The sequence below is a fragment of the Nerophis ophidion genome, linkage group LG14, assembly GCF_033978795.1.
Source record: "Nerophis ophidion isolate RoL-2023_Sa linkage group LG14, RoL_Noph_v1.0, whole genome shotgun sequence".
Classification (NCBI taxonomy): Eukaryota; Metazoa; Chordata; class Actinopteri; order Syngnathiformes; family Syngnathidae; genus Nerophis; species Nerophis ophidion.
The window spans coordinates 45,311,467-45,322,700 of record NC_084624.1 but is presented as its reverse complement, the minus strand read 5'-3'; the positions used below and the strand labels follow the sequence as shown (position 1 = coordinate 45,322,700).

The window sequence follows — 11,234 nt, the reverse complement described above, 5'->3', positions numbered from 1 at the left end:
AACCGAGCTATAGAAAATATAATTAAATGAATTATGAAATTTAATTTTAAAATAAATACATTCATGAGATATTTAATAACACACTCATGTATTTAGTTACAATTAGAATTAAATAGTGGCACATCTTCATAATTATTGAAATATTTATGTATTTAATTTATTTAATCTTGACACAGTTTGCAATGACTTCTTACTCTGATGTGTTGCATTGTGTTTTAGCTTTTTCTACTTTGCAAATGTGACAAATTATATCTAAAAAAAAAACACCAACGTAGATAGTTTTGTACGTTCCAGGTTGAAAAGGAGCTGCTTGTAAAGACTCTGACCGAGAGGAGGTTGTCAACCAACAGCGGCACAGTGTTTTCACAACACACACGACCGGAGGAGGTACTTACTGAATGACTCATTGGGTGTATTGTCTTGGTTTGAGGTTACTTTCTGTTTTGTAACTGTCCTTGTGAGTACTGTGAAACCTGGATTTACGAACTTAAGTGGTTCTTGACCAGGATTCGTAAATAGAACTGTTTGTATAGTGAAGCAAATTTCTCTATAAGAAACCATGTAAATATGAATTATGGGCTCTTCCCTTGACAAAAGTACTATAAAACAAACATAACAAGGGGAAAGCATCAACTATCAAAGTTTACTTATATTGCCCTAAATCACGATTTTCTTAAAGGGCTGCACAAGCCACACCAACATCTTCAGCTCAGATCCCACATCAGGGCAAGGAAAAACTCAACAATGACAATGAGAAACCTTGGAGGGGACCGCAGATTTGGGCACCCCTCCCTGGGCAATGGATGTCGAGTAAATCTAAGATGATATTGTGAGAGTCCAGTCCATAGTGGATCTAACATAATAGTGAGAGTTCAGTCCATAGTAGATCGAACATAATAGTGTGAGAGTCCAGTCCATAGTGGATCTAACATAATAGTGTGAGAGTCCAGTCCATAGTGGATCTAACATAATAGTGAGAGTCCAGTCCATAGTGGATCTAACATAATAGTGTGAGAGTCCGGTCCATAGTGGATCGAACATAAGAGTATGAGAGTCCAGTCCATAGTGGATCAAACATAATAGTGTGAGAGTCCAGTCCATTGTGGAAATAACATAATAGTGTGAGAGTCCAGTCCATAGTGGATCTAACATAATAGTGAGAGTTCAGTCCATAGTAGATCGAACATAATAGTGTGAGAGTCCAGTCCATAGTGGATCTAACATAATAGTGTGAGAGTCCAGTCCATAGTGGATCTAACATTATAGTGAGAGTCCAGTCCATAGTGGATCTAACATAATAGTGTGAGAGTCCGGTCCATAGTGGATCGAACATAAGAGTATGAGAGTCCAGTCCATAGTGGATCAAACATAATAGTGTGAGAGTCCAGTCCATTGTGGAAATAACATAATACTGTGAGAGTCTAGTCCATAGTGGATGTAACATAATAGTGAGAGTTCAGTCCATAGTGGATCTAACATAATAGTGTGAGAGTCCAGTCCATAGTGGATCTAACATAATAGTGAGAGTTCAGTCCATAGTGGATCTAATATAATAGTGTGAGAGTCCAGTCCATAGTAGATCGAACATAATAGTATGAGAGTCCAGTCCATAGTAGATCGAACATAATAGTGTGAGAGTCCAGTCCATAGTGGATCTAACATAATAGTGTGAGAGTCCAGTCCATAGTGGATCTAACATAATAGTGAGAGTCCAGTCCATAGTGGATCTAACATAATAGTGTGAGAGTCCGGTCCATAGTGGATCGAACATAAGAGTATGAGAGTCCAGTCCATAGTGGATCAAACATAATAGTGTGAGAGTCCAGTCCATTGTGGAAATAACATAATAGTGTGAGAGTCTAGTCCATAGTGGATCTAACATAATAGTGTGAGAGTCCAGTCCATAGTGGATCCAACATAATAGTGTGAGAGTCCAGTCCATTGTGGATCTAACAATAGTATGAGAGTCCAGTCCATAGTAGATCTAACATAATAGTGAGAGTTCAGTCCATAGTGGATCTAACATAATAGTGAGAGTCCAGTCCATAGTGGATCAAACATAATAGTGTGAGAGTCCAGTCCATTGTGGAAATAACATAATAGTGAGAGTCCAGTCCATAGTGGATCTAACATAATAGTGAGAGTCCAGTCCATAGTGGATCAAACATAATAGTGTGAGAGTCCAGTCCATTGTGGAAATAACATAATAGTGTGAGAGTCTAGTCCATAGTGGATCTAACATAATAGTGTGAGAGTCCAGTCCATTGTGGAAATAACATAATAGTGTGAGAGTCTAGTCCATAGTGGATCAAACATAATAGTGTGAGAGTCCAGTCCATTGTGGAAATAACATAATAGTGTGAGAGTCTAGTCCATAGTGGATCTAACATAATAGTGTGAGAGTCCAGTCCATAGTGGATCCAACATAATAGTGTGAGAGTCCAGTCCATTGTGGATCTAACAATAGTATGAGAGTCCAGTCCATAGTAGATCTAACATAATAGTGAGAGTTCAGTCCATAGTGGATCTAACATAATAGTGTGAGAGTCCAGTCCATAGTGGATCTAACATAATAGTGAGAGTCCAGTCCATAGTGGATCAAACATAATAGAGTCCAGTCCATAGTGGATCTAACATAATAGTGAGAGTCCAGTCCATAGTGGATCTAACATAATAGTGAGAGTCCAGTCCATAGTGGGGCCAGCAGGAGACCATCCCGAGCGGAGACAGGTCAGCAGCGCAGAGACGTCCCCAACCGATGCACAGATGACTTTGGACAGCCAGCACTTTATCCGTGGCCACTGAACCTGTGCCTTCCTCCCCTCCACGAAGGAGAGGGAGCAGAGCAGAAAAGAAACGGCAGATCAACTGGTCTAAAAAGGGGGTCTATTTAGAGGCTAGCGTATACAAATGAGTTTTAAGATGGGACTTAAATGCTTCTACTGAGGTAACTTTTCTAACTGTTAACGGGAGGGCATTCCAGAGTACTGGAGCCCCAATAGCAAACGCACAAACGTTAGCAAAAACAGGGTTTTGTAATTCGAGTGTCCAATGTATTTGTTTTGTTTCAAGGCCACGTCTGCCCGTGACTCCATGGCAAAGTCTCTGTACGGCGCTCTGTTTGACTGGATCGTCCTTCACATCAACCACGCTCTGCTCAACAGGCGTGACATGGAGGAGTCCGTTTGTGTAAGTCAAAGCATCAAGTCCAGGGTTGGGTCGAACAACTCCTCCACAATAAATGATGTTTCACTCGCATTGCAGCCGCAAACTGCAGGTTTGCAGGTGTTTTGATATATTTGACATTAGGGTATTTTACTTAATGGTCTTTCATGTTGCATTACATGAAGTTACATTACCCTATGTAATGGTATGTCATGATTTGGAATGTCAGGTTATTTTATGGCATTATACACAATCTCATGGGATGTTACCTTATGTTACATGCCTTTACGTTATAAACTTGTGACATGTTTCCTTTTGGTATGTTATTTTACGATAAGGCCTCTTACGTAATTGTATGTTAGCTATATATAATGTTCTAATGGATTATGGTGTACACTGCAAAAAGTCAGTGTTCAAAAAGGAGAAAAAAGTATATAAAACAATGAGGGGTATTTTATTTGAACTAAGCAAAATTATCTGCCAATAGAACAAGAAAAGTTGGCTTGTCAAGACTTTCCAAAACAAGTAAAATGAGCTAACCTCAATGAAGCCAAAAATTGCTTAAAATAAGTATATTTCCACGAATAACAAGTGCACTTTTCTGGGTAGAAATAAATAGACCTTTTTGCTCAATATGTTGATAAACAGGGGTGTTGGAAAAAATCGATTCGAATACGAATCGAATCGAATACGTTGTGCGATTCAGAATTGGTTTTCATTTTTAAAAAATCGATTTAAAAAAAAAAAAAAAAATATATATATATATATATATATATATATATATATATATATATATATATATTTTTTTTTTTTTTTTTAATCAATCCAACAAAACAATACACAGCAATACCATAACAATGCAATCCAATTCCAAAACCAAACCTGACCCAGCAACACTCAGAACTGCAATAAAAACACAAACACGACACAGAACAAGCCAAAAGTAGTTAAACAAAAATGAATATTATCAACAACAGTATCAATATTAGTTATAATTTCAGCATAGCAGTGATTAAAATCCCTCATTGACATTATCATTAGACATTTATAAATATAAAAAAAAGAATAATAGTGTCACAGTGGCTTACACTTGCATGGCATCTCATAAGCTTGACAACACACTGTGTCCAATATTTTCACAAAGATAAAATAAGTCATATTTTTGGTTCGTTTATTAGTTGCAATAATATAAATTTGTTTTAATCAGTTGATAAATTATTGTCCTTTTTACAATTATAAAAGTAAAAAAAGAAAAAAAAATCTACTACTCTGCTAGCATGTCAGCAGACTGGGGTAGATCCTGCTGAAATCCTATGTATTGAATGAATACAGAATCGTTTTGAATCGGGAAAATATCGTTTTTGAATCGAGAATCGAATCGAATCGAAAAAATAGATATATTATCGAATAGTGACCTTAAGAATCGCTATTGAATCAAATCGTGGGACACCCAAAGATTCACAGCCCTATTGATAAATGTTCTTAAATTAAGTAATGCTGGTGCCGTTATCTCGACATAATGATATGTGCATCATGATTTGTTTTTCTTGCTTGAAGTAAGAAATGATTACGTTAATAAAGTAGTTTTATACTTGTGAGTGTTGATGACACAGCTTTGCAACAGTTGATATTCTCGTTTCAAGCATGTTTTACTCAATATAGGTCATCACATCTCAGCAACAAGCTGTAATATCTTACTGACATCATTTAGGAACAAAACCCTTAAAACAAGTAAAACACTCTAGCATAAAATCTGCTTAGTGAGAAGAATGATCTTATCAGACAGAAAATAAGCAAATATCATCCTCATTAGAGATATTTCATCTTACTTAGATTTCACTTTTTGCGTTGTAGTAGTCCCCTTGGGTTATGTTATCATACATGGTGTTATGTCATGGTGTATTAATGTTACATCATAGCACTTAATGACTGTTATAATGTTGGATTTTGATGTTTTGGTTCTGTTATGTTACGCTATCATCCACAGCATCATGTTATGTAACTTTATGACACGTTACGTACAGTAATGGCATATTATTACGTATTTTGGTGTGTTAGTTTCGTTTTGTTACGTTGTCATAAATGCTGTTGTGTTATGGTATGTCACATCATGAAACGGTATGATTATAGCTACCCATCCATCCATTTTCTACCGCTTATTCCCTTTTGGGGTCGCGGGGGGCGCTGGCGCCTATCTCGGCTACAATCGGGCGGAAGGCGGGGTACACCCTGGACAAGTCGCCACCTCATCGCAGGGCCAACACAGATAGACAGACAACATTCACACTCACATTCACACACTAGGGACCATTTAGTGTTGCCAATCCGTGAAACGGTATGATTATAGCTACTTTGCATTATAATTTATTACATTTTGGTGGGTTGGTTCTATTGTTATGTTAAAATTAAAGTTAAAGTACCAATGATTGTCACACACACACTAGGTGTGGTGAAATGTGTCCTCTGCATTTGACCCATCCCCTTGTTCACCCCCTGGGAGGTGAGGGGAGCAGCGAGCAGCAGCGGTGCCACGCCCCAGAATCACTTTTTGTGATTCAACCCCCAATTCCAACCCTTGATGCTGAGTGACAAGCAGGGAGGTATTGGCTCCCATTTTTATAGTCTTTAGTATGACTCGACCGAGGTTTGAACTCACAACCTACCCATCTCAGGACAGACACTCTAACCACTATGGCAGGGGTAGGGAACCTATGGCTCTAGAGCCAGATGTGGCTCTTTTGATGACTGCATCTGGCTCTCTGATAAATCTGAGCTGACGTTGCTTAACACGATAGGTAATGAATAATTCCACTTGTAATCACAATGTTACAAATAATGTTCAAAATATAAAACATTCTCATTCATTTTTAATCCATCCATCCGTTTTCTACCGCACCTGTTCAAAAAGTTGCGTTAATGGTAAGAAGTTATTTATTTATTATTGGTTAGTGTGGGGCTTGCCCTCCTGGGGGTTCTTCAGACCACCAAGTACCAACCTGAGAGCCTGTTTCAGGGTTACAATATCGTTTTATTTTTCAATAAGTCTCTCAGTTGCTTTCCAGCAGTAGTATTTCCAGCCCCAACCCAGTCTCTCCTCCTGGCTGCTGCTTATAACAGAGCGACAGGTGATTAGATAACAAGGACCAGGTGGGCCATCTATGCACCTGTAGCTGCAGGCCCGCAGGCCACGCCCCCTCCACAGTTAGCTTCAGAATAACAATGTTATTACAAAGAATAAGAGACCTATCATACTCTAGAAATATTGATCTTACTTAAAAATGCACGTGTTTAGTTGTGTTCAGTGTTAAAAAAAAAATATTATATGGCTCTTACGGAAATATATTTTAAAATATTTGGCTTTTTTGGCTCTCCCAGCCAAAAAGGTTCCCGACCCCTGCACTACACCACTGAATAGGTTACATGCTGTTATGGCATGTTACATAATCGGTCGTTATCGAATTCCGGACATTACATGTTGGTGTATTAGTTCCGCTACCATACTTGGCGTGTTGTGGTATGTTACATCATAACACTTTGGGTTTGTTCTGTTATGTTCCGTGTCATACATGGCAATTTATGCATCGGTATGCCACATAAGGATATACTTCGGGGCTGCATGGCTCGGTTGGTAGAGCGGCCTTAATAATAATAATAATGATGGATTAGATTTTATATCACGCTTTTCCATTATTGGATACTCAAAGTGCTCACAGAGAAGTGGGAACCCATCATTCATTCACACCTGGTGGTGGTAAGCTACATCTGTAGCCACAGCTGCCCTGGGGTAGACTGACGGAAGCGAGGCTGGCAGTTTGCGCCTACGGCCCCTCCGACCACCACCTATCATTCATTCACCGGTGTGAGCGGCACCGGGGGAAAGACTGAAGTGTCCTGCCTAAGGACACAACGGCAGCGATTTGGATGTCTAGAGGCAGGGAACGAACCTGCAACCCTCAAGTTTTTTGGCACGGCCGCTCTACCCACTACGCCATACCGCCATGCCAGCAACGTGGGCAAGACACACCGGGCGGTATAGCTCGGTTGGTATAGTGGCCGTGCCAGCAACTTGAGGGTTCCAGGTTCGATCCCCGCTTCTGCCATCATAGTTACTGAAGTGAAGTGAATTATATAGCGCTTTTTCTCTAGCGCTTACAAAGTGAAACCCAATATCTATTTTTTACATTTAAAGCAGTGTGGGTGGCACTGGGAGCCGGTGGGTAAAGTGTCTTGCCCAAGGACACAACGGCAGTGACTAGGATGGCGGAAGCAGGGATCGAACCTGCAACCCTCAAGTTTCTGGCACGGCCGCTCTACCCACTACGCCATACCGCCATGCCAGCAACGTGGGCAAGACACACCGGGCGGTATAGCTCGGTTGGTATAGTGGCCGTGCCAGCAACTTGAGGGTTCCAGGTTTGATCCCCGCTTCTGCCATCGTAGTTACTGAAGTGAAGTGAATTATATAGCGCTTTTTCTCTAGTGACTCAAAAGCGCTTACAAAGTGAAACCCAATATCTAATTTTTACATTTAAACCAGTGTGGGTGGCACTGGGAGCAGGTGGGTCAAGTGTCTTGCCCAAGGACACAACGGCAGTGACTAGGATGGCGGAAGCAGGGATCGAACCTGCAACCCTCAAGTTGCTGGCCCGGCCGCTGTACCAACCGAGCTATGCCGTTGTGTCCTTGGGCAAGACACTTTACACACCTGCTCCCAGTGCCACCCACACTGCTTTAAATGTAACTTTAGATATTGGGTTTCACTATGTAAAGCGCTTTGAGTCACTAGAGAAAAAGCACTATATAAATAGGATTCACTTGACTTTACTCACCTGCTCTTAGTGCCACCCATACTGGTTCAAATGTAGCTTAAAGATGTAGATAAGTTCCACTATGTAAAGCACCTTGAGTTTCTACAGAAAAGCGCTATATCAATTTTATTCACTACACATTACTTAATTTGCTGTGGAGACTTGTCCAGGGTGTACGACGCCTTCCGCCCGATTGTAGCTGAGATAGGCACCAGCGCCCCCAAAGGGAATAAGCAGTAGAAAATGGATGGATGGACGGATAGTCCCATTATGTTGCATTATGGCATGCTACAATATCAAACATGGTTGTGCGTTATGTTACATGATGAAACTTGTGGCATGTTACGATATGCTACCTCACCTAACGTTATGTTTTATGTCAGTGGTTCTCAACCTTTTTTCAGTGATGTACACCCTGTGAACATTTTTTGTAATTCAAGGACCCCCTAATCAGAGCAAAGCATTTTTAGTTGAAAAAAAGAGATACAGAAGTAAAATACAGCACTATGTCATCAGTTTCTCTATAACAGTGTAAAATATTGCTCATTTGTAGTGGTCTTTCTTGAACTATTTGGAAAAAAATATATCAAGAATAACTAAAAACTTGTTGAAAAATAATCAAGTGATTCAATTATCAATAAAGATTTCTCCACATAAAAGTAATCATCAACTTAAAGTGCCCTCTTTGGGGATTGTAATAGAGATCCATCTGGATTCATCAACTTCATTCTAAACATTTCTTCACCAAAAAATTAATCTTTAACATCAATATTTATGGAACATGTCCACAAAAATGAATATTGCATTGTTGCATTTCTTTTCACAGTTTAGGAACTTACATTCATATTTTGTTGAAGGATTATTCAATAAATATATTTATAAAGGATTTTTGAATTGTTGCTATTTTTAGAGTTTTTTTTTTTTTTTAAATCTCACGTACCCCCAGGGGTACGCGTACCCCCATTTCAGAACCACTGCACTACGCCATACCGCCATCCCAGCAATTTGGGCAAGACACTTTACTCGCCTGCTCTTGGTGCCACCCATACTGGTTCAAATAAAGCTCAAAGATGTAGATAATAGGTTTCACTATGTAAAGCGCTTTGAGTTTCTAGAGCACGGGTGTCAAACTCTGATCCGTGGACCAAATTTGGCCCGCCGTGTAATTTCATTTGGCCGTTGAGGTAATATCAAATTAAGATTAGAACTGGCCCGCCGGTATTATACAGGGGCGGTGCCGCTGTAACAACACATTTACCCGAGAGACTCTCGAATTTCACTGCCCCTCCCAAAAATCTCCAGGGGCAACAATTCTTCCGAATTTCTCCCAATTTCCACCCGGACAACAATATTGGGGGCGTGCCTCGAAGGCACTGCCTTTAGCGTCCTTTACAACCTGTCGTCAGGTCTGCTTTTTCCGCCATACAAACAACGTGCCGGCCCAGTCACATAATATCTGCGGCTTTAACACACACGAATGAATGCAAGCATACTTGGTCAACAGCCATACAGGTCACACTGAGGGTGGCCGTATAAACAACTTTAACACTGTTACAAACATGCGCCATACTGTGAACCCACACCAAACAAGAATGACAAACACGTTTCGGGAGAACATCTGCACCGTAACACACGTAATACCCAGAACCCCTTGCAGCACTAACTCTTCCCGGACACCACAATATACACCCCCGCTACCACCAAATTTTTATTAAAATTTTAATTGATATGTCATTGATATTTATTAATTATTATTGATAGGTTGATTGGCAACACTAAATTGGCCCTAGTGTTTGAATGTTGTGTGTCTATCTGTGTTGGCTCTGTGATGAGGTGGCGACTTGTCCAGGGTGTACCCTGCCTTCCGCCCGATTGTAGCTGAGATAGGCGCCAGCGCCCCCCGCGACCCCGAAAGGGAATAAGCGGTAGAAAATGGATGGACTCTCGAATTTCACTGCCCCTCCCGAAATCTCCCGGGGCAACAATTCTTCCGAATTTCTCCCAATTTCCACCCGGACAACAATATTGGGGGCGTGCCTCGAAGGCACTGCCTTTAGCGTCCTCTACAACCTGTCGTCAGGTCCGCTTTTCCGCCATACAAACAACGTGCCGGCCCAGTCACATAATATCTGCGGCTTTAACACACACGAATGAATGCAAGCATACTTGGTCAACAGCCATACAGGTCACACTGAGGATGGCCGTATAAACGACTTTAACAATGTTACAAATATGTGCCACACTGTGAAACCACACCAAACAAGAATGACAAACACGTTTCGGGAGAACATCTGCACCGTAACACACGTAATACCCAGAACCCCTTGCAGCACTAACTCTTCCCGGACACCACAATATACACCCCCGCTACCACCAAATTTTTATTAAAATTTTATTTGATATGCCATTGATATTTATTAATTATTATTGATAGGTTGATTGGCAACACTAAATTGGCCCTAGTGTTTGAATGTTGTGTGTCTATCTGTGTTGGCCCTGTGATGAGGTGGCAACTTGTCCAGGGTGTTTGTTCCCTGCCATCCGCCCGACTGCAGCTGAGGTTGGCTCCAGCGACCCCAGAAGGGACAAGCGGTAGAAAATGGATGGATGGATAATTATAAACTTGACTTGGCATGTCACTATAAAGTTATAAAAGCCTTGCTTGTTCAATATTCAATGCAAAACTTGTTTGGGTCCCTCTTAAAAGGTTAAGTTGTTCAACCTTGGAAATTTTGGCCCACTCTGTATTTGAGTTTGACACCCCTGTTCTAGAGAAAAGTGCTATATCAATTTTATTCACTTCACATCACTTAATTACATTTTATTAGTCCCATTATGTCCCATTATGAACGAGATTCCTCTACAGAATCTCCTCTCTGGTCAACAAAAGCACCTTGAGGATTCTAGCGGGAACTCTCATTCAACCCTTCTTCGATTACGCTTGCACCTCCTGGTACCCCAGCACCTCCAAAACCCTCAAATCTAGACTCCAAACATCCCAGAATAAGCTAATCCGGTTACTTTTAGACCTCCACCCCAGATCACACCTCAATCCAACCCACTTCTCCAAAGTGGCCTGGCTCAGGGTGGAGGACAGAGTAAAACAACTTGCACTGAGCCTAGTCTATAAAATCCGCTACACCTCCTTGATACCGAAGTACATGTCAAATTACTTCCTTAATGTAAATGACCACCATAACCACAACACCAGGGGGAGCTCCACAAACCACGTTAAACCCAGATTCCGATCTAACAAAGGTC

At 40.8% G+C, this 11,234-nt stretch overlaps 1 protein-coding gene across 1 annotated transcript in view; it reads left to right on the top strand.

Moving 5' to 3' along the window:
- The first annotated feature begins 265 nt into the window (after positions 1-265).
- The window catches only part of LOC133567900 (unconventional myosin-IXb-like), a 66,980-nt gene continuing 56,011 nt past the window's right edge, over positions 266-11,234 (top strand). Inside the window, exons 1-2 of the mRNA XM_061919517.1 lie at positions 266-387; positions 3,073-3,189. Coding sequence (XP_061775501.1) covers positions 3,094-3,189 — 96 coding nt within the window. The 5' untranslated portion in view covers positions 266-387; positions 3,073-3,093. The remainder of the gene's footprint in view (positions 388-3,072; positions 3,190-11,234) is intronic.